Source organism: Lynx canadensis, chromosome E3 (assembly GCF_007474595.2).
Source record: "Lynx canadensis isolate LIC74 chromosome E3, mLynCan4.pri.v2, whole genome shotgun sequence".
In the NCBI taxonomy this organism is placed as follows: domain Eukaryota; kingdom Metazoa; phylum Chordata; class Mammalia; order Carnivora; family Felidae; genus Lynx; species Lynx canadensis.
In genome coordinates, this window is record NC_044318.1 from 12,036,561 (window position 1) to 12,060,592 (window position 24,032).

General features: G+C 44.4%; 1 protein-coding gene and 1 long non-coding RNA gene across 8 annotated transcripts in view; one reads left to right on the forward strand and one right to left on the reverse strand.

The window, feature by feature from the left end:
- Positions 1 to 24,032, forward strand: part of MRTFB (myocardin related transcription factor B) — a 127,672-nt gene that overhangs the window by 41,877 nt on the left and 61,763 nt on the right. For 4 of the 7 annotated variants that reach the window (XM_030300046.1, XM_030300052.1, XM_030300047.1 and 1 more), the window contains exon 2: positions 22,727 to 22,792. In XM_030300046.1, the coding sequence (XP_030155906.1) occupies positions 22,727 to 22,792 (66 nt within the window). Of the gene's footprint in view, positions 1 to 3,508; positions 3,598 to 3,827; positions 4,165 to 22,543; positions 22,601 to 22,726; positions 22,793 to 24,032 lie in introns of those variants that run through there. The other 3 variants (XM_030300050.2, XM_030300051.2, XM_030300054.1) reach the window with 3 other exon arrangements.
- LOC116737823 lies at positions 6,435 to 8,534 on the reverse strand. The gene is made up of 2 exons (XR_004343067.1): positions 7,250 to 8,534; positions 6,435 to 6,764 (listed from the first exon to the last, which is right to left on the reverse strand). It is a non-coding gene; the product is annotated as an uncharacterized LOC116737823 (long non-coding RNA).

Below are 24,032 nucleotides of genomic sequence, written 5' to 3' on the forward strand. Positions count from 1 at the left end.
ATAAATAAATACAGACATACATGCTTAAATATAGAGAGAAGTAAGTGTGTGTGTGTGTGTGTGTGTGTGTGTGTACATTCACACACATAGTCTCACAGACATATTCCCTCACTTCCTCCAAAGGAGGCCTGGGAACACTGTCACCCCAAAAGCAACGAGCGCACCTGGTACACAGCCCTTGCTTTCTCAGCAGGGTGGGACAAGTAAAAGAGTCCGGGATGCCTTGTACCGGGAAGTAATAAAGTACGCAGAGGATGGGCCATGACAGCCAGGGGCTGAAGCCAGCCTGAAGGGGCCCCCACTGGCCGAATCTGCAAGAATCTGAGCATCAGAATAAATCAAAGGAACATGCTCTCCCCCACTAAATAAAATAGGAGCCCAGGAGTCCATGGTGATAGAAACAGGTAACATAAACGAGATACAGGGAATTCTTATTCTTACAGTAGGATGTGCTGCTAATAAACGTAGAAGGAATGATAGACTTTTCAAAATCACCGTTTGGCGACCATCATAGTAATAAATAATTCAGCCCCACACAATAATTTGTTACAAAGAGAAAAACTAACTTTACCATGAAGAAACATGCCCGGTACCGTCTTAATCAGTTCATCAAAATAACTCTTACCAGTTATGAGACAAATTGAATTTGTGTACCACTTGACAGGATGCAGAGAACGCATCACTGCTTCCGTGATGTTCCTGCCCAAGATACTCCTGCCATAGCCTGATCGTGAGTCTGATGATGAAGACACACCAGATAACCCAAACCGAGGGTGATCCTACAAAATAACTGGTCTGTAATCTTCAAAATTTAAGGAAAGAAGAGTTACGAGAGACTGAGGAACTATTCACAATGGAAGAATGCTAAAGACACTTGAAATAACTCAGGGCCACACGTGATCCTCGTTGGGATCCTTTTGTTGGGACAATTAGTGGAACTGAGTCTGTGGATTAGATGGTGATAAACCAGTGTTAATTTTCTGATATTGATGGTAATATTGGGGCTTTCTAGGAAAATGTCCTTGTTGTAGGAATTACACACCGTAGTGCTTAGGGTAAAGAGGCATCACGTCAGAGCCTTGTCACAGATGGTTCAGGAAAAAAATGCTCTGTGAATTTGAAATTATTTCAGATTTTTTAAAATAACAAAATAAATGTTCTTTCAGGCATATTTACCACTAAGGAAATTATTATTTTCTCTCAAAACTACAGAAGCAAGACTTGAGATAGAAACCTACAGCAGGACAATGTGTTCCCTTATTGAGATTTTTTTATCTTTATCAGATACAAAAATAATAAGTTTAGAGAAGATCCTTAAAAGAGAACTGTTTCAGTTTTTAACCCACTCAGCACACATAGGCAAGCACACACAGCCAGTAAAGAATTTTGACGTGGCTGATCGAGCTCCTTATCTACTCAGATTTCTAAACTTATGGCCTGAACACAGTTGAGCGGGATTTCAAAAGCAGCTTTATGAGAAAGAGAATATTAGGATCTATTGTTGTTGTTCTTTTTAGAAAAGTAATTAAGAATACAGTCTCTGCAGCCAAGCAACCTGTCACAGATCCCGGTCACCACGTAGAAGACATGCGAGCTCCGACAAAATAGTCGATTTTTCTAGGCCCCAGTTTCCTCATCTGTAAATTGCGATAATGTTGAACTCCCAGGCTGGCAGCAGGACAGATGAGATGACGTATGGAAAGCACTTGGACTGGGACACACCGTAAGCACTAAACAGACTTGGCTACTGCTCTTATTATTTCAGGAAATAGTAATTTCAGGAAAGTTGAAATGCTTTCACGAAAACATTCTGATATGGTTATGTCGACTTCCTTCTCCCTCACCAGGAGTAGAATTGCTAGGACGCCATAAAAGTTATGGCCTCTGCTGTTAAACCTGTCTCAAGATCAAAGACTCAGGCTTTGAAGAGCTAAGATTGGTTAAATTTCCGACCTGCCCCTTAGAAGCTTTGTAACTTGGGGCTGGGTCTGTAAAATGTCTGCAATGAACCAAAAATCATAGTGGTCAGAAAGGGCTTTTGGGGGTTAGATGAGATAAACTTCACCAAACTGCTAAAAAGGCGACTGACCTAAAGAATGTCCTCAAAAAACTATGGTTACTTTTCTTGCTCCTTTAAAGATGCAGACACAGTCAACGTAGATGAACAGAGGCCTCAGAATCGGAAATAGTAGTGGAGCCTTTGAGCACATTTTTGCGAACTGTGTGTGATAAGCTCAGCGTTGTCTGTGCTGTGGGGGTTTAGACTCCCAGCACCAGGCTTACGGTGCTTCAGAAGGAATTTGACTTGACAAGAAGCATGTCATGTGTTGTGTAATCCCATTCTCGAGAGACGCTGGAGGAGAGTAGATCACTATCTTTCTAGAACACCACGGGGTTTAGTGCATGCCGGCCCTGGACCCAGGGACAAAGGACAGAATCCTCATCCAGTCCCCATTTGTGTTTCAGTGGTGAAGACGATAGCGATTTTTCTGGCTTCAAAAACAATCCTTTCTTTATCCCACAGAAGGATCATGTCAGATGCACATTCAAAATGTATGTGTATATTCTAAAGAGAGAATGTGCTTCTCTTAGAGAACATTTCATCTCAAATCAGTGACTGATAGTCATTGATCTAGGACTGATTTAGAATTTTGAGTATTATCAAAACAAGTTTTCCTGTTGGAGCTTCTTCAGCTTTCATTCGTTCCCTCAATCATGCAACAAGTCTTATTGAAAACTAATAGTTAAGGCAGTTTGCTGGATGTTGGTTATAAAAAAAAGTGAGCAAAATATAGCCCTCATGGAAGAGGATCCCATCCACTGCTCTTACAGCCTCTCATGGGTTTTATGGGAACCCTTTGCAAAGGAGCATACTTTGAACCTGTAAAAAAAAAAAAAAATCAGACTGGTTTGGCTGTAGCTATGGGTAGATATGTATTTGATACGTATGAAAACAGGCTCCTCTCCACGTTTGCCTGGAAGTGCCATACCTAGTGGTTCCCTCCAAGCGGCACCCACAGCCAGCAGTCTGTGACTCACGGGAGGGGTGCCCGTGAGATTAAATGACTCACGTGAGATTAAACTCGGGCCTCTGGCCGGCCGAATCTGATCCGCTCCGCTCCGTAGGAGACAGAAGCTCTCCCGCTGCGTCTGCTTCTCATCCATGGGAGGAGACCTTCCCTTCGCACAATCATGGCGATGTTAACTCTCTCGGCCGACTAGCGGCACAAAGGGAAAGTGCTGCCCGGGTCTGAGTTGGTGACGGCCGAGAGCTGCAGTTCCAGTGCCTTTCCCCGATACCAAGAGCCCCGGCTCTGCCCGGAAGAGCGGGACGCGGGGCAAAGCCCCCGGCCAAAGACCCCTGGGAGCGGGATGCGTGCGCTGGTAGCCGGTTATGCTGGTAGCGCGTTTCTGGAGTGTGGTGCCTGCGCTGAGATAAGACCCGCTTCCTTCTGATGCCCTAGACCGCCGTTTGTCTAGCTGGAGAACTTAATGAGTAATGAATGTGCCTGTCTGGCCGATAGAAAGTGTTCCCCCAGCCTGCGGGTGTGTTGAGAGAGCCGGGGAGAGACCGCAGGCAACACTTTGTCTTCTTAGGTATCAGCAAAGTCTTCTCTTCTAACAACTACAGGATTTATTTTTAACCGCTTGACTCAGTGTTTGTCAGATGATTCGGACCATCGAACTGCAGATGGAAGGACCCGGCGCGCGGGGGAGGCGGGGGGAGGGGGCAGCCGGAATGGCAGGGGAGAGGGGGCTGGCTGGGAAAAGGGGTGGGATTTCAGCATCGTGCCTGCGGGTGTCTCTGGTGGGAGGTGGAGAGAGTTGAGGGCTTCCTGCCGCGCAGCGCGGGTGTGTGTGTGCGCGCGGGTCGGGCCGGGAGCTAGAGGGGAATGGCTGCCTCCGGCTGCTTAGAGACCTGATCAGCCGGTGCCTGGGGCGTTGCGAGGAGGGACCCGGGACCCGGGGAGCGGACCAGAGCGTGCTCTGCACCTTGCGCTTTTCTCCCGCTTGATGCTGCCCGTCTCCAGGAGCCTCTCACCATGATTGATAGCTCCAAGAAGCAGCAACAGGGCTTCCCGGAGATTTTAACTGCTGGGGATTTCGAACCGGTCAAAGAGAAGGAATGCCTTGAGGGGAGCAACCAGAAAAGTCTCAAGGAAGGTCAGTGTGTCTGTGGCCGGGGGCACAAGTGCCGGGTCTCTGTTGCCCGTAGGCCAGGCTGTGCACGTCCGTGTGCCTGTCTGCCTACCGTGCGGTGTGTCTGCTCTCTGTGCTCACTCCTGTACCTCACACGCTCCGAGTTCCTGGAAATGAAAGCGCAGTGCTGTCCTCGGTGGCTCTCTGCAACCATTCCCTAGCTCACAGACCTCCAGGCGTGTTGCAGGGTTTCACGCAGGAAGGGGACTTTAGCAGGCCAGCCCTGATTTCAGTGAAATCCTGCCAGGTCCATTTCGTGCATTTTCTCATGCCCCCCGCCCCCACCCCTTTAGGAGAGGCCATTTCCCTTTCTATAGTCTTTAGCACACTATTTGCTTTAGGCTTAAACACATAATTCCAGGAAAATTAATTTTTTCCAGTTGACACGTTCATGGTTTTTATTGTTTAAAGCCAGGAAGGTAGCTACTGCTTTCTTAAGCGTGTCTTTAAATGATTGGTTTGTTTGGTTGTAATGCTCAGTGCATCATTTTGTTTTGTTTTGTTTTGTTTTTTAAAAACGCATTGCTTAGTTTCATGGGGGTTTTTAACAAGGCATAAGATAAGCTTGTGGATGCCGGCGATCACTATTGATGGCCACTGCACAGCACCTCAGTGACTGACGTGAGAAGATGGCCAAAGGTGTAAGCATTGCTGTCCCCCGTCCCGGCATATACTGAAGTGTGGCAAGACTGGTGCCATCTGTGCTCCGCTGGAGCAGCTGGAGAGCAAGGGCCATGGTTCAGGAAATAGAGGACCTACTGACATGAAGTTTTTCCTGAATTTGGGATCCTGAAGGCCACCCCTCGCCATGCTTGTTGACTTTGAAGTTTGATTTTCTAGTGTTCTTTGGGAGAAAAAAAACCCCACAGTATCCTCTTTTCGTTTTATCTGCTTTCAGCTCCGGCCATCAGCCACCCCCTCACCTCTCCACTCGCTCTTGCTCACCTCCTAGACCCAGAGAGGAAATGTAGACTTACCTGCCTGAGCAGGAGTCTGAGCTTCTTCCAAAAGCATATTGCCCCCTTTTTTGCTCACTTAGAATATGAGAATGTGATGGTAGGGATTGTTACGGAATTGAAAGATAGTAAGAAGAAACAACAGTGGGACTTTTTAAAGTTGAACTACTTTTAAGTACAGGTAGGAAAAAACCTCTCGATCAAAACAAACACAATCATGTATAAATAGCTGTTACCAGGAATCAAACAATGGGGTCGCCTCTGCTTGTGCGCAGCAAGCCTTACTGTGGATTCTTCTAAAATCGATACCAGTGGGGTTTTTAGGACACATTCTAGAGATTCCCTGAGGGAACTTAAGGTTTTTAAATTGTAACTTAAAAAAAAGTTAAGAATTAGCTGTGTGTGTATCATTTAAGTCAAGTTCATGTGTTAGGCTCCTATTAATATCCGAAATTTAAAAACAATTTTTGTGCTACTTGAAAACTGAGGAAGTGGAGGAAAATGGAGATGTCACAACCGCAGAGCTTGATAAAGGAGCCTGGAAGCAAGGATTAAAAATATGAAAACCGGGTAGAATTACCAACAAGCACAGCAAAGCAGAGTTGACATGATTACATAAGGTACAGGTTGTTTCCCTAACGATTGTGACCGTGCCTTCCATTTAAACTTGTGTGACAGCGTAATGTCACATGAGCAAGAACATGGACTCTCAAGTGAGATATACTTGGGATCAGGTCCCAGGCACACCATTTCCTAGCTTTGTGACCCTGGACAAGTTCACTGCTCTGAGCCTTAATTTCTGTCCTCATTTGTACAAGGAGGAAAAGCAGTACGTACCTGATACTGTTTTTATGAGATGTCCAATTTGATGCCATTCTGTCATCCCTCTTGTCTTTTTTTCAGCCCTTTGTTACTTTTTCCTTCTATTTAAATTTTAGTTTTTAAAATTCCGTGTGTGTGTGTGTGTGTGTATATATATATATATATATATTTATCACATAGAGAAATATTACTGTCATATAAGCTCATAGGTATAAAGAGGTAAAGGGAGAGAACTTTCATATTTTAAAACACTCCACAGATGTGTTTGGATCAAATTAGTCTCTCTCATCACAGCTGCATTGAACAGGGTTTTCTTCATACCTCAAGAGATCACATTTCTACTCATTTTCTGCCAGAGATAGGGCTGGGTGGTGGCGGGGTGGGGGGGGGGGAGGGACAAGCAAACCCATAGATATCAAGGATCATCTGTTACCTCCAAGTTAGTGACAGTGAAAGAGAGATTAGACCTGGGTTTAATTAGAACAGGAAAAAATAGGAGAAATTTTGCAGAGAGCCCTTTTTGTTTGGAGTAGTATGAAAATAACGTTCCTGTGCAAGATCGAACTCCTGGAATTCACTGTGTCACGGTCCCTGCCCGCCGACGAGTACTGGTGGTCAGCTCATCGGACTCTAGAGGACGACGTTGGGACAGCCCTTTGCTGAGTTTCCTCTGCTTTTCGGCCTCGGACCATATGTTAGTTGTATTGATCCGTGAAAGTTGATTGACACAGCAGCAGTTGTGGAAACACGAAAATGCCCTGGAGTCTCATTAGATCCTACGCCGTTCTGTCAAAAGAGACACATAGACAAGTGACTATTAGTGTCTGAAGGTTTCTGCCTCACGTGTGAAGGGCACTAAAAATACTTAGGATATTTCACATCAGTAGCGTTTCATTTTCCACTCCTTTTTGGCAAAGTTGGTTTATTTGAAAGAACGGCTGCTGGTGTTTTTTGTTTTTTTTTTTTTTTTTTTTCCGAGACTGCGAGTTTCCAGGTAATGAGGAACGATGGATTTTGGTCCATTTAGTTCTAACGGCATGGACACTGCTCGGTCTCTGTGGTGTTTCTGACGTGTGTCGACTGTAAGGGCTTGGGAGTCCAGTGTTGCCCTGTTTCTTACTTACATTAGGATATCGCAGAATTCCTGTTACCATTTACAGTGCTGGTTAGCTAGAATTATTATTAGGGGGGAAAGCAGACGTATTAGCACATAGTGTTGGGCTTCAGGGAGTCTCTGCAGCTCCTGAACAAGAAAAGGTAGTAATACCTACTGAAAAGTTAAGAGGAAGATGTTCCAAGTACCATCAGCCTACGAGGAGTCGTCATCACATACCAAAGAACTGTTGGGATAACGAAGCCTATGACCTCGCAGCTTTGTGAATGCTTATATAAAGTTCCTGGTAAATACCAGTCCGTGTGCGTAGTGGGGAGTTTCATTATCAGTTGCTTTAGGTGAGGCCAGCCGTAAGCATCTCGGATTCTCCTGGTGAAATTCAAAACAGAACACTCTCCTTAGACTAGTTTGTTTTGTCAAAGCAGCAGCAGGGAGCCTCGGCCTTTGACTTGTCCACAGAAGGCTTTGAACATTTTCTGTTTGTGTGCAGCATGGATGAGATTTAAATTTCATTTCTGGTTCTAGAACTAAAGGACGTTACAAATCACTGACTTGACAACTGAAGAATTAATAATTACAGATTTTGAAGAAAAATCCAATAAGTTGAGGTGTTTTAATTCAATTGAGTGGTTTAATCGGAGTCATTATTAAGGTAACGAACCATAATACCAGTGCTACCAGCTAGTTACAATTAAACAGGAAAATGGATGTCCAGTTTCCAGAGCTCTCTAATGGTGAGAATAAAAACCACAGAAAGAAAACGGGGCTGTCTATTAATTTCCTTTGACCAAAACGGACTGCTCTGACAGCCCCAAGACTCAGCGTTTGAACCAAAGTGCATTTCTCGCTCAGCACTGCCCAAAGTGGATCACACTGCCACCCTGGTCAGCTGTCCTCTCGGTGACTGGGGGATCTGGGCTCCTGTCGCGTTGTCCAGCCCGTGGGTGTGGGCGGGGGGAAGGCTTCCAGACTGGGGGGCCACTTTCCCACTTCTGTCACAGGCCGGTGAATCCCAGTAGAGATAAAGGGTGTGAAAGTTCATGGTAGGTGGCATAGTAAACCGTGGGGGGATCGACGCGGTGTGCTGGGCCGTGGCTGTGTAAGAAGAGAGTGCGCCTTTGTCTGAAGTCCTCTAAGCAGGCCATGCTGGGGAGCAGAGATGAAACAAATACCTTTCCCTAAACGCCAGAACTTTTCTGAATGTTGGAAATCATCTCATACGTGCTGTACCTGCGCTGCCCATTAGCTGTGTGTGGCTCTTTAAATTTAAAGTAATTAAAATGAAACACTTTGTTTAAAATCCAGCTCCTTCATCACATTAGGCACAGGTGGTTAGAGCCAGCCTTATGGAGCGGCGCAGATGATAAAAGATTGCCCCCGGTGTCGAAAGTTCTGTGAAAGATGGTGTTGCTCTCCCCTCGCCACTCCACGCCCCTGCTCACCATGTTCCTCTCACCTCAGCTCTGCAGGCTGAGTCTGGGAAAACCCAATCCCGATGTCATTTCCTAAAGAAAGTCACTTGACCCTATCAGCTAAGAATAATTTCCTCCCTCTGTATGTTCCCGATAACTTGATCTGCGTCTGTCTATGGCATTTTACGTCTTGCTGGGTTTTGTTTTTTTTTTTTTAATGTTTATTCTTTTTTTTTTTTTTTTAAATTTTTTTTTTTCAACGTTTATTTATTTTTGGGACAGAGAGAGACAGAGCATGAACGGGGGAGGGGCAGAGAGAGAGGGAGACACAGAATCGGAAACAGGCTCCAGGCTCTGAGCCATCAGCCCAGAGCCTGACGCGGGGCTCGAACTCACGGACCGCGAGATCGTGACCTGGCTGTAGTCGGACGCTTAACAGACTGCGCCACCCAGGCGCCCCTTTAATGTTTATTCTTGAGGGCAAGAGAGAGCGAGCAGCGAGCATGAGCGGGGGAGGGGCGGAGTGAGAGAGGGACACAGAATCAGAAGCAGGCTCCAGGCTCCGAGCTGGCAGCACAGAGGCCGATGCAGGGTTCGAACCCACGAACTGTGAGATCATGACCTGAGCCAAAGTCAGATGCTTAACTGGCTGAGCCACCCAGGCACCCCTTACCTTTTGCTCTTGTATCTTTATTATCTTCACTGTTAGGCCGTAATGATTTGGGGGGATAGAATCCTTATTTGGATCATTTTCATACCTCACCCCCAGCGTCCTGCATCTGTCTCATAGACACATTATTATGCAACAAGGATTTAAAGAGTATTATCTGCCTCCCTGCCTTCTTTAGCAGAATACCATTTGAACTATTCCCATCAGATAGAATTTATAATTAGCTATAAACTAATAACCCCCAAATGGAATGCATTGGTTCCTTAAGGCACTGTGGAGATACACAGAGTGATCCCTGGACCATCACTAGATTGCTAGCATTGTTATTTATTGTTTGATTTTTGCCAAAATCTGGCCGCTCTCCCTTTTCAGATAGGCTTTGTCTAAGCTCCTTCGAAGTAAGCAAAAATTAACAAAATGTAATAGTGCAATCTTGATTCTGTTGTTGACCTAACTAAAATACATTTATTGAGCCATGGTGGGAGAGACAAATAGGCAGTTGAAATAAAGAATGCTACAAAGCTTTACAGTAAAAGCACTTGAGTTTTACAACTATTTTGATTTCTCTGGGAATGTCTCCTTTCTTTGTTTTCTGTCAGTGTTCTACAAAATTGAAAGTGTTGTACAGTGAGATATCACTAAGTTAACATTAAAAAAGTAATTTCAAAGAGTAGGATATTGTCCTTTTCAGAAATTGAAATAACATACAGGTGTGATGGAAAAGGTAAAAGGTCCCTCTTCCCAGACATGAGTCAGTGTTTTTAAAAAGAAAATGGGTGCGTGCTCTTTTTGAGATGAAATTACTTAATTTTTTTTATTAGAAATAATTCCGTTTTGCAGAAATTTGAGCATGCATAGTATTATGCCAGCATGCAAGGAGCTCACAGCCCAAAAAGTGAGAAAGTAAATGATAATATAGGAGTAAAAATGAGCACACATGCGTAAAAGATAAAGAAGAAACCCATGTGTACTTTGGTCCAGTGAGGGATGGTCAAGCCTCTCTCACGGTTCCAGGCAGGCCTGTGCAGTCCTCGACCTGGCGACACCAGCCGGCTTCTCCTTCCCATGAGACCCACTCCTCCAGTGTCCTGTCACAGTTGAGGGCACCTCTGTCCACCTGTTGACTCATGGCGGACACCTGAATAGGGCTCATCCCTGACCTCCTCCTCATAACCTGTCACCGAGTCCTGTCACCAGATGTGTCACTTCTACCTCAACAGTATTTCTTTCTCCTATCCACAGCATTATTGCACCACAGCCACACCCTTGTCGTCGAGGTCCCTTTCCTCAAATACAGTCTTTATAGGGGTCTTGACTCCAGTAGACCAAAAGCTGCCTCCTCACCTCGCCCCACCCAATCGGACCTCTCCATCAAGTGAGGCCCCCTCCCCTGTGTCCAGAAGCGGGTCACATTTTTCTGTCCCTCCATCACTCTTTTCTCCCAGAATGCCTCTCCTCCCCACCCCACCCTACTCTATTGGCCTGACGGGCCGCAGCTCACCCCTTCGTCTGCACCATCACATACATACAGTCGCTGGGGTGCTAGGAGAGCACACAGGTTAGCCCACTTCTCAGTTCTCTTGTTTTCCTGGGCAGATTGGCGTGTGTGTGTGTGTGTGTGTGTGTGTGTGTGTGTGTGTGTGTGTGTGGGGCCCATTTCTAAATCCACAAAGTAGGCAGAAAAACCAAGCCATTGAGCCAGGATCAAGTGACCTCAAAAGAGTGGCATGTGCTTTCTAGTCTGGGAAAAATTGGAGGTACCTAATATGCCACAGTTTTCCTGTTTCATTGTCACTTGTCCTTTTACTCAGAGAACCTGCCTCAGGCATTTACGTTAAGACATTTCAGAATGTTTTATGCCACGTACATCTTCCCAGCTTAGAGCAGTTAGGAAGATGCTTTTACTCAACGGCACCTCTAGCGAGAGCTGCCCACTGGAATTCTGATGTGGTGGTGGTGGAATAGAGAAGTTCTGATTGCCCCCAAAATAAGAAAAATATTATCTTCTCTGGGAACCATGTAGGGTAAGAAATGTGGAAGTTCGGGGATAGAACCAGTAGGGTCCTACAGATTAAAAATCCGTTGTCAACAAGAAAGAAATCAAGTATTGTTTTAACCTCTTTACGTTGCTGGTGATGAGGCAGTTAGGTGGATGATGTTGCTTTCAAAGTGCCTGATATTTGCGTTATACTTCTTTTTATGCCACTAGGTACTTCATTTCCACCACTCTTTAACCAAATGAGATGTTTTAAAACGCGTATATGTGTAATAGCCTTCTGTATGCGTGCCACAGACTGATGTTACCCCTGCTGTTCTGTACCAGGCCCCCCAGCTTGACATCACGTTGTCATACCACGAGAGGCATACTTTAAATTCATTCCAACTTTTGACAAAAAGGAGAAGGGAATTTGTGTGAAGGTATGATCAGTTTAAAGAAACATGCCCCATTTTTAGCAGTCTGTTTCCATGGTAACAGAAGCAGCAGCCAACCACGGAGTTATCAAAGTGCCTGTAAATTTCCAAAGCTGCATGTTGAAAACATGGTCTTCCTGACCTCATGCTGCAGAATAATTCAGGAAACCTATCGCATGTTAGCCTGGACTGTTCGCATTTTCGTTTCTACTTCACTTTTGCTTTTAATTCCTAATAGAGGCTAAATGGTGCATTTTAGACTGTGACCTCCTTACCAGCAAGTTTAGAATTCCAAAGTTTGTCTCACCTGCCCCTCCCCATATCCCCCACCCCCGGGGAGTTCATAGGCTACAGTAGGCTTTCTGACATTGGAAAGAAAGGCAATATTTCCTATGTCGTCTAAGAACTTTTTCAAACACTAATATGTGCAGTTTTTTTTTTAATTTTTTAAAGTTTACTTATTTTTGAGAGACAGAGAGAGACACAGTGCGAGTGGGGGAAGGGCAGAGAGAGGGGGAGACACAGAATCCTAAACCGGTGCCGGGCTCTGAGCTTTCAGCACAGAGCCCAGAGCCTGACGTGGGGCTCGAACTCACAGACCGCAAGATCATGAGCTGAGCCGGAGTCAGTCGCTTAACCAACTGAGCCACCCAGGCACCCCTATACAGTTTTTGTTTTTAGTTAATTTGATGTTGTCTCCCTTTCTTCAGTGGAAAATAATCATAATATAAAAATTCCTGATCACAGTGCTGCTTGCCCTTCGTCATGTCGGAGTGTCGATTTACATATACTCCGTACGTAACTGCGTTGCTCCAGAAAGGAAGCCGTGGTCCGGGAAGCCTGCGCGTCAGTGCAGATGGCGTGGCTCTTAGAAGACAAGCCACCACTTTATTTGGGGCCTCTTTGTGCTTTCTAGTTTGTAGCATCACTTAAAGAAGAGGCTTACTTTGTAATTGGCAAGTTAGAGCCCTGAAAATAAAGCCAGAGGTCTGTGATCTTTGGTTGCTCCCTTTTGTCATGTGTGAGAGTCCTTGAGTGCTTTTTCTCTTCCTTAATGCATCATGAATTTTACAGTCATTGTAAGTGGAGATGAAAACAAACTGGTATCTGCCAGGTTTTCATGGTTTTCTTGACTCCTTTGCCTTCACCTTCCCTTATTAGTCGTCCTGTATTAAATTTTATTTTCTGTTCTACCACCCACAGTAATTCAAAAATACCCAAGCCTCAGATTCCTACAACAAACTGAAATAATCTTGGTTCTGCCCATGATAAGCCCTTGCCCCTCGAAAATTCTTCTGTTGATCTCTTCTTAAATTTGGCCTAGTATTAAAAAAAAAAATTGGCAGAGCTTTCTTTCCTTAGAAACTCTAACTCCGTTACATACTATAAGTCTACCGTGCAAAGTTAAGTAAAACGTGTTGATTGAAACTTCTATACTGTGAGCATTGCAGAAGATGCTAGAATATAGGGATGTGGTCTAGAAGGGGAAATAGGGGCCAGAACAGCCCCGGGACAACCTAGAATTCAGTGTGACAGCGAGTGTAAAATGTAGCTGTGACTATAGTTATCACATTATTAAAAGATGGAGTCAGCGTTAGTGGTTAATGGAGTTGTGGTGAGGGCTAGCTAGGAGTGGGTGAGAAATGAGAAATTTGGTTATTGAGTTATTCGTGTCTTAAGGTCTCTTGTTCTGCTGACGTGTTTGGTTTTTTTTTTTTAATTGAGCTAAAATTCATATAACAAAAACTTAACCATTTTAGAGTGAACGATTCAGAGGCATTTAGTAGTATTCACGAGGTTGCTCAGACACACCTCTGGTTCCAAAACATTTTCATCACCCCAAAGAAAACCTCACAGCTGTTAAGCAGTTGCTCCCACGCCCCCCTCCCACCCCCCACCCCAGTTCGTAGCAGTCGCCACTCTGAACTCTGTCTCAGGTGGCTATTTCACACGCGGCACAGGCCCACCAGGTGGCCTTTGTGTCTGGCGTCTTTCACTGAGCATCGTGTTTTCCAGGTTCGTCCGTGTGGCAGCACCTGTCCGTGCTACATTCCTTTTTATGGCTGGATTCTGTTCCGTTGTGTGGACGGACCGCAGCGTGTTCATCCATTGATGCGCTGCTGACTTGGGGACCGTCCCCAACTTCTGCGGACTGTCAGCGGTGCCGCCGCGCACACGGATGCACCCGTGTGTCTGAGCCCCCGCCGTCCATTCTTTCCGGTTCACCCAGACGGGGAATTGCTGGGCTACAGCTGCTCGTGACGAAAACTTGGTTTGCTGAGCTTTAGGGAGAACTGCCAGACGTCGTGATTTTGTATCTCGTGGTCTCTTTCTCTGATCACAGTGATAACGTTCAGAGCTGACGAGCGACCTGCCAGTTTCCTGAGTGACTTCTGTCCCCCAAGCTGTTGCCACCATTAGTCGGAGCATCTCGGGAACAAATAACCTGTTTTTCTTTTCACCCTGCTCTTCACCGTCCACAGTGACTGTTTCGTACCTCCTGCACTGGCCTCAGACTGACCTTTTCCTCCCTCGCCTCACTTTAAGCGCGTCGCCTGGCTTCCTCCTCCTTCGAGGAAATAGAAGGCGTCATTGGCAAGTCTCTGGACAGCCCAATCCAGATCTGTATACGTACCTGCAGCTCTGCCCCGTTCTGTTTGCCCTCCTTTTGCGCCAGAAGGAGCGGCTCTTAGCAGAAGCTGTCTCTGTGTGCTCGGACGCCCTTCCCTTCAAGGGACCTGCCGCCTCCTACTCTCCTGTTCATTCTCCTTCCTGTTCATTCAGCCCCGTTCTCCCCTTTCCCTCCCCTCCCCTCCCCATTCCCCTCTCTTGCTCTTCATCTGTTATAGACTTGCTCCAGTATGTTCCGGCCTGAAGCTTTGCGCCTTCTCTCCTGCCTTCATGGGCACCATCTTGAAAGCATTGCTTCCGTTGACGTCATTCACACCCTTGCCCCTCCTTTACTCCGTACGCCTCCTCTGGTCTGACTTACATCCAAACCTCCGAGCAGTAGCTCCTCATGACCCCCTTATAGAAAATACTTTTACACCACTCTCCAGGCTCCTCTTCCTTCACAGATGGCTTCCTCGACTTCCTTTGCTGGGTCTTCTTCATCCCCTCGCTGACCCATAAGTGGGCTTTTAATTGTTAACGTTCCTTGTTCCTCGTTGCTGAGTCTCGGGCTTCCTTTGCCTTCTCTTTCCGTATTCTCCAGCTCGGCGGACTCTCAGGGCTTTAAATGCCACATAAGTGACGACTTTCAAATTTCAGTCTCCTTCCAAGACCTGCCTTCTGAAATCTGGACCCCCAGAGCCATCGTCACTTTGACATCTGCACTTCTAATTCACACACGTCCGAGACCGAGCTCCCAAATGGCCAACTTGCGTTGTTCGTCTCAGTCACCGGTCTACCCAGGTGCTTAAGCCAGAAACCCAGGAGCCATCTTGGTTGTGTCTTGCCCCTTCAAGCCCAGCATCCAGTCTCTTACCACGTACTGGTTGATTTTATTCTAAATATATCTTATATCTGTCTAGTACATCTCTCAGCTGTGTTGAAGGGGAAAAAAATGAGATGTCTTGTGCTTGAGGTTTCTACCCAGGAACATCAGAAAACTCTTCCAGGTTGATGAATAAATACGAGGTTTGCAACAGAAAGCTTAACTAGAGCTTCTGACAACCGTAAATGTCTCCACATTCAGTAAAAAACCTGCCCCGTCACCCTCCCTAATTCTTTTGATGTCTTTTGGTCCCTTACTCCTTATTAGTTATATCAAATTTTACTATTATTTTTGGCATGATATTTGCCAGTGGTCTGGGGTGAGTGGAAGTGATCTTTGTTTCTGAATTTAAACTTCTCTTAAGACACGATGACGCACATACTGGGGAAGGGACGAACAGAAGTGTCCTCTCTTACGTCGTAAGTGGGACTACAGAGTGCTGAAACCATTTGGATTGCAAAGCACCCCTATCAGAATTTGAAGTGCATATTCTGTTATCATACATTTTATATAATCATCATCATCATGAAAGGATACCAAAAAAATGAATGAGGACAATCACCGCAGCCTGGTTTATAATAGCAAAAAACCTAGAGACTTAACGTGTATACAATTGAGACCTCCACACATTAGATACAGCCATTAACACAGCTGGTAAGAATGAGCTAGATTTCGTGGGGTGTTTTAAAGCACGTCACCAAACTACATGAATAGTAAGATCTCACCCCATACATCTCCTTTGCATATTCTATATTTAATATTCTGGGAATATTCACAGAACACCCTCTGGAGCCATGGAAGCTTCCCAGTGCTTTCCTTTATGGTGGAGGACTAGAGGTGGGGAGCAGGATGGACCAACATTCACTGTTCTTTTTAATGCCTTTTTTATGTGTGTGTGTCACTTTTATTTCAACAAATAAATAGAAAAGATTCTCCTAAAACATGGATTTTGAATAGAGGCATTGGTGGTACATATAATGGTGTATTTCTGAGACCCGGGTCCAGATGGAATTCTCAGGATGTGACCTTCTGACTACAGAGTACCCGTCCACACCAAGAACATGCGAATCTTGGTGGGATTAAATTTTTTTAAAACCTTGCTGATAATGGGGGAGACTGTATGTGTGGGGGCAGGAGTATGTGGGAAATCTGTCCTTCCCTCTCAGTTTTGTTGTAAATCTAAAACTGCTCTAAAAAAAAAGTTTTTTTAACAATCCTTATGGTTTTATATTTGGGGGAAAAAATGGTAATTTTTCCCAAGCATCTGGAGTAATAGTGGTCATAGTACAGTATTAATAACTACCACCTTTTTAAACATTTATTTTTAAGGACAAGGAAAAGTTCATCAATCTTTTGCTATTTCAACATCACGTTTTTCCAAGACTTCAAATTTTCGGCCTTACCTATAAGCAAATGTAGTTGTACATTTTACCACTCAACTGCCACTTTAATAAACCACTGCATCCAGGACTGAATGGGGCCCTCAGGCTTCACTGTCCTAAGATGTGACTTAGGGGCCCGTCACTCCCTCCCATATCTGTTGAAAAGATGTTATGATGATAACGTTGTCTTGTTTTCATAGCATCAGGCCCCTAATTTATTCTAAATGTTAATTTATTTTTGAGAGAGAGTGCTAGTGGGGGAAGGGCAGAGAGAGAGGGACCCTGAGGATACAAAGTGGGCTGCTGACAGCAGTGAGCCCAACGCAGAGCTCAGAGCCACCAACTGTGAGGTCATGACCTGAGCCGTAGTTGGACGCCTAACAGACTGAGCCACCCAGGCACCCCAGGCCCCTAAGTTAATGCAGTTTAAACGGTCCGTAATAGATTTTTGCCAAACCCCAATCACTTTATTCCCTTTACTCAAACATCTGTGTGAAAAAATTAAATTAAATTGAAAAACTGAAACCAAGGCCTGGTTTTTGCCTGGTATTGACTTCAGAGTCGATACGTCATCAATTCTAGAGTATTCTTTGGTTTTCCATCTTTGCTTTGGCCTCTGGTTAGCCGGCCTTCCCTTGACTGCTCAGGATTTTGGGCTTTTCATTCCCCGTGATTCTGCGGTTTATCCTGCCCGATGTCCCGCAGTCGGGTTCTCTGACGCACTGACAGCTGCTTATGTCCCCTCCCCTTCTTGTCCCACCCTCCTTCGTACCCCATAAGTGAAGCTGGCTATTTATTGAGAATTTCCAAGATCATGGCCCACTGCCACACCGCTTCCCAGAAAGGGTCATTTCTGCCCTGTTTTTGTAGTATACAGTCCTCAGATGTCCCCTCGCAAGCCCTTTGCGCCAAAACTGCGCGTTGCTCTGGCTTATCCAGTTCATGCTAAACTGTCGTATGTTATTAAAATGCTGCATAATGTGGGGCTTTTTTCCTTTAGAGTGAAAAAGCACTTTATGTCATATTATAGAAGCACTTCAAACGTTCTACTTACAGAAAAAAAAGAGAACAGACAAATCGCCTTGGTTCATAAAGCAGCTGAAAATTTTGAAGTGGGGTGTAAGTATTATGTGAAAGACATTATTGCATATTATGTTTCTTTTTTTTTTTCTATTAGAAACTAACCTGGAAATTTTGTTCCAAAAGCATTTTAATCCATTTAACAAAAAGCAGGGGAAAGGAACTAAAAGAAAATATTCTTCAATGTGTAGAGTATCTGTGATGCCGTATAACAGAGACATTTCCTCTTTAACATTGAATAAGCTCCCTTTCATTTTTTGGAATGGTGGTTAAAAATCCAAGTTTTACATTTCTTAAAAAAAAAAAAAAAAAAAAAAGAGCAAGCCTCCAGCACTTCCCTTGACACATTTATTGTTTTCATCTGTTGTAATAAAGAATAGCACAAAATAGAATTTTTAAAATTGCTTGTATTTTTTCCTCTCTGCTGAAATATAAGAGTAAGCCCTGAAGGTTAGCCTTAAAACGTATTAAGACCTGTCCACCTTGGGAAAATTCAATAATTAAGAATTTTTTTCTCTACATGAAGTAGATGTAAAGTAGTCTGTATTCACGCCCTCCCCCATCTGCTATAATTTCCAAAGATGCTGGTTTGCCCCCGAAGAAATGCATCTCACTACTTCACAGCCATACCTTCTATGGACCACTAGAGGTATTACTCCTTCTAGGAATTAAGGAAATACCTGGAAATAAGGAACAAACTTTATACACAAAAATTCCACCATAGCATCATTGTATATAGTTGCATAAATCGGAAACAACCTCCGTGCTAAATGACAGGCAGATATTTAGTACACCATGGAGTGTGCACGCCAAAGAATGTGTTGTCACTAAAAAAAGAGTATTTTTCATTACATGTACGGTATGATGTGTGGAAGCAGAGGGTCCAAACTTAGGCCTAGATAACAGACAGAGGAAATACACCAGTATGATTACAGTAATTGTGTGTCTGTGGGTGATATACTCAGGGATTTTGTTGCTTAGTTTCTTCCTCCTCCTTTGGTGTATTTCCTTAGCCTGTGTAATGAACATATCTGACTCTTAGATGAAAAGTTTTTCTTCTAATAAAAAATAAAAGACTTGGACTCGGCTAATTAAGAAAGACGTGCCACATACAGTATGCAAATGGCTCTGTCACTTCCTCTCCCTTCGTTGATGGAGGTCCTTTGAGCACCTCTTGTGAGTCTTGTCATCAGGAAACAGAGCTGTTGTAGAATTCTCAACTTGAGCTATTTGCTTTTACGCAGAGAGTACAGTGCTAGCTGTATAATGAGATACGTATCTTTTATATCTAACCCCCCCCCCATTGCTGAGAAAATCAAATGAGTTTAAACTCAACAATGTTAAACTGAAGGACTTATCAGGATCATGTGTTGGATTGTTTTCATTTCTACATTTTTCAAAGACAAAGGCATTCTTTGAAAATGTTCAAATAAGAGCAATGGTAACGTGAATTCTATTTTGCTCTGTTATTACCGTGTCCTTTGTTTTCTGAAACGATGTTGCCGCTCGCTGACTGTTTGGAACTATGGTTTTTTCTCCCTCAGAATTCTCTAGATTTACATGTTTTCTTCTCTTGCATGTCGTATTTCAAAATGGCCTTGGAGAGCCCTCAGTTTTAGTTAATCTCCTCATAGGATGGAGGCTGTGGTGTCAGCCCAGTAGCTCAGTTGATCCGCCCATCTCGGCACCAGGGAGGACGCTGTGAGGTTCAGTTTTCAGACGCAAGGCCATTGCCCGGGACGTTGGCTTCTTAGGCAACTGTTCGGCCACCCGCCGCCACCCCAAGAAAGCACCCGCCGCCACCCCAAGAAAGCACCCGCCGGACCAGCCTCTAGTCTTGCCTTCGTGGCTACAGAAGCGCAGTCTTACCGACACATGCAGAGTGTGTCACTTTTCCAGAGACCAGCCGGGATAGCAGTTTACTCCTTTGTCTTAAGAACGACAACCGTGCGGCAGGCCTGGCAGAGGTCAGCGGGCCGGGCCTTCCCTGTGTCCACGGGAGCACGAGTGTGGAGCCTACAAGGGAGGAAAATGGTCTCCGGGCCGGATTCATAAGGGCCCCGGAGAAAGTCGAGAAAGCATTTTGATCCCACAACCACGAGTGGTGCTCTGATTACTAACAGAGTCAGGTCCTCTGTCTCCAGGACCCCTCGCGCCTTCGCTGCCCTGGCTCAGCTTCCGGTTCTGCCAGCTCCGGTTGTCCAGTGCCGAGGGACAGCCACACTGTGTGCATCGTTCCATCCTCGCCTCTCCTGGGCTGGACGTTCTGCCTTTGGGGTGCGGACTGGTTGTCGCTTATGATACGTGAACTTTTTTACTGATGGGCTGAGTGGGAAGTACCCAAAGGAGGTTTGCTGTTTCCCAGAATCATGAGCCTGTACCTGTTTGTACTTTTTATAAATTCTCAGAAGAGCTTCCATCAGGTTGTGAGTGACTGGTTATATTTAATGTGGGCAAATCCTGTAATTGTGTTTTAACACTGACCCAAAGTGGCAACGTACCCAAGGCTCTCCACGGGGCGTTGTGCCTGACAGTCCGTGCAGTGTGTCCAGGGCCGCCCCCCTCCTGTTAGAGGTGAAAACTAAGCCAGACTGGGTCATCAGGCTTACACCCTGACTGTCATCTGTACCTCTGCCTCTTCCATTCATATTCTTCCTCACGTCTTTGCTTCGACACACACCCTCCATTCCTGGCCGTTGCTGCTCCTGCCGCCCTTGGCCGTGCATCCCACACGTGTTCCGTGCAGTCACGAACAGACACCCAGTACGTGGCTCTTAGGAGACGAAGGCTGCCCGCCTCCCCTGCTTTGAGTAGCGCTGTAGTGCGATGATGTTGCTTCTCGGGAAGGTTACAGAGACAACGAGAAGGGAATCGATGGGCAAGATGATTCCCCTCCCTGAAAGCAGTATGGCATAAGAAAGGTGCTTTGTTTTGCCACGTAGGAACCCGGATGGAAAACACACGTGGTTTGTGTTTGGTGTTTGCTTCATCTTCACCGTCGGTGACGTGCGTCCATGTTGTGTGGTACCCTCCTGGTAGCACACGCGCTTTGCATGTCAGCATGAGAATGTGATGTTTAGTCGAAGACCTGATGGCGGGCAGGGCTGCCAGCAAAGTGCATGAGGGCCGCTGACCCGCGTGCAGTCAGGAGACGCTTCACGGCTTTCTGTGGCTTACTGTCGTCACTGTGGTTTGCAGATGAAGCTGTTGCAAATGTGTCCATCATCCCGAGATGCCACGCACCCTAAAGATCTGTATCGTGTTTGATACGTGTGTCTCACAATGTCTCACAAGTATGGTGCTTTGCTTGTTTGTTTTAAACCAAAGAAGGGGGCTGTTGATGTTTTCATTACTCTTTCTATTTTACACCTTTCTTTGAGGAGCCCCTTGTGAGAAAGGAAGGCTGCCACTGCTAGAGATCCATCAGCAGACATGGACCACCGTGTTCCAGAAGTGTCAGCCTTTGAACTGGAGATGGTTCTGACCCTTTTCTCCCCTCAGTGTTCCTCTTCTTGGGATTCGGCCTCTTGAATATGACCGTCTCAAGTTCAGACAAGTGTTAGCTTTAGCATTCACAGAAGAATGTTAGAGGATGCAGCCGTTTGGGTGCTATCCTGTTCATAGGTCATCTCTTTGGCTGTTTTTGTTCCTAGTGAAGTACCTTGGTGGGAACATACTGTCCTCAGGAAACTGTAAGTTATCAGGGAAACGATCTTTGTGTTAGAGCATAATTGATTCAAAGTATCACAAGCCATTTTACTGGGAGAAACATGTGCCTGTATTTTTTTGATTCATCAAATTTTTCTTTGGCTTTATGTGATAGAATCTTAGGTCAGTTGCTTCGGTTCTAAATGGGAGGCCATTGATGCTTTGTGATCCCTACGGCCCCCAAAAGAAGCAAAAAAAAATTTTCAGCATTTAGTAAAGGATGACATTCATATCTAGCATTGAATAAGAAAATGTGTTTACAAGCCATTTTGCAGTCTAGACTGTTTTGGAACTGTCAAAAAGCAAAGGATATAAGGGCCCTGGGCCCTGTGCCTTTGGATCTCAGGGGGTCGTTACAGCTAGGAGCCATCATTTGCATATTGTTTGAGCCTGGGTGCGTGACTGGCCTGAGCTAGCCTCTCGGACCAGCCATCACCCCCTTGCTAGAAAATTCTCTCTCTTTCTTCCAGAAGTACATAGAGGTAATTTTTTTTTTAGCATGTTGGCAAACCTTACTCAGACCCTTAATAATCCTAACCTTGGTTTTCATCCATAGATGAAACCACAAAAATCAAAATAGAAACTTAAAATTGAACATAAGGTAAACCAAGGAAAGTATTTTTCAAAGTTACTTCACGTAATTCTTTCGTGAAGATCGGCTCGTTTTCCAGACAAAAATAGATGCTAGGAAAGGAAGCTGCTGGAGAAATACAGGGGAAACTTTTTTTTTTTTATTAAATGTGGCAAACTGGATTTTCACATTTTGTGACATATACTTCATTCTCTACAAATTCTAATGATTTATTCTTTCTTCTCTTCATTAAAAAGATAAGATATCGATTGATTTTGGCTTTTTTTAGAACTTGTAGAGTGAGACATGGTGTGATGTTTGTGCAAAGATTATTAAACTTTAAGTTCTTAATTTAGAAATTTTCCTTTGGGTCATTAGTAATACCTCACAGGTCTAATTTTTGTTATATACTTGGCCTTCATTAAAGCTATTTAAAACTCGTTCCAGATGGAGCAAATCTCTCCGAATAAGTCAATCTTAAAATAAGTTTTTGTTGCTTTAAAAAAAAAAAAGCCAATTAATGTCAAGGAATCTCACATTTCTATTTCTACAAGTTAAAATTTTTTATTCCCAAGTCTTAACTTAGGTATAAGCCAACTATTTTTGTTTATTTGCAGAGTATGTTGTGATTGTATTTAAACAACAAATACTTAGCTATATTCATCAAATTAAGATTATGAACTAACTAAACAAAAAAGAAGCCAAGGGAACTTCCGAGCTCACCAAACTGGCAGAAACTACAAATCAGTTTTCTTTTTACAAGTTGGACGGTGCCAGGTAGTATCCTCACTCGCTTATGAAGTAGAAGGGGTTTAATAAAGCGTAGTTGTATCTCCTCCGGGATCCGCTTGTTGGCACCTGCAGTTGCCGATAAACTCAGTGGTGATCCTTTCCTTTTCACAGTGCTCCAGCTGAGGCTCCAACAGAGGAGGACGAGAGAACAGCTGGTGGACCAGGGCATCATGCCACGTAAGATTTCAGTGTCACTGTCGCCTCCAGTGTGATGTAACAAAGCACACCCGTCCGGGAAGAACCTGGACCGCACTCTGCTTTCAGTTGTGTCCACGTAGTCAGTATACGGCGTCCACGTGAGCTGATACGGAAAACCTGGCATCAGCGCTGCCAGCCTAAGAGAATCCTCTCAAAGAACGTTTTGAAAACCAGATGCACTGTAAAAGATGGGCTTGAATTAATTCTGTATTACACAAAGAACACCTTGAAAACGGGGTAGTTAGGTTGAAATCAGTTCTCACTTCCAATATGAGCCCTCGTTTTAGTTTTGAAATCATCAGACTCCTCTCTGCCTAACAGGTCCAGTGTTACTTTGACTTGCGAAAGTAACGTGATAAAATTAATTTTAAAACTTGTTCTAAAGTTGTTTAATTCAAGTTAATTATCCTTGATACAGTACAGTCTGGTCTGTAATTAAGTGCATCTCGGTTACAGGACTAATACACATTCTGTTTATAATTAATAAAATCTTTCTTGCCCAAGTAGATAATTTGGAGGTATTTCAAGGCCTTCATTTTTTAGAGTTGATTAATTTTAGAATATTCGCCTGTTGCCTTCTTACCTTTGCTCACCAAATTTGGAGGGAATTGCATGTTTTAGAGGTGGAAGAGTGGTTGCTTTGGTGTTATGATTATTTATGTGGGTATTTGTCTAAAAATTGATCTCTCGAAGAAGTAATTTATATGGCTTTAAAAGACTAAGAAGAAATTACAAAATGAATCTATGCTTCCCTACCTTTTTTTGGCTTATGAGAACAGTTGTTCTCTGCAGTAGACTTTTTTCCCCAATAAAACTTTTCTGGACTACTATTAATTGAGTATCTAAATATTTTGAATCTAGTATTATGATAGACTCAAAAGGTGGTTTGACGATCTGCCAGATTTCTCTACCACCTTCCCAGTGATGAACCAATCAATTAAATAGTATCAGTGATATTTAAAACACCACTGCCAAGCCAGCTCTAGTCTGATTTTGGGAGCTGCTCCCTAGACAGAAACCTGTATGGGCTTGTCTCCTGGGAATCTTTGCAGTGCTTCAAGTACCAGAGCTGAAAATAATCCTACCCAGAGAGTCAAGTTTTAGAGGTGACGGCCCAAGTAAACCTAGCCCAAATCCTATGCACAGCGTCTGACTGCCTGTAGTTCTTACAGGTGGACATACACACAAAAGATTTTGCAAAGATAATTGATAGAAATAC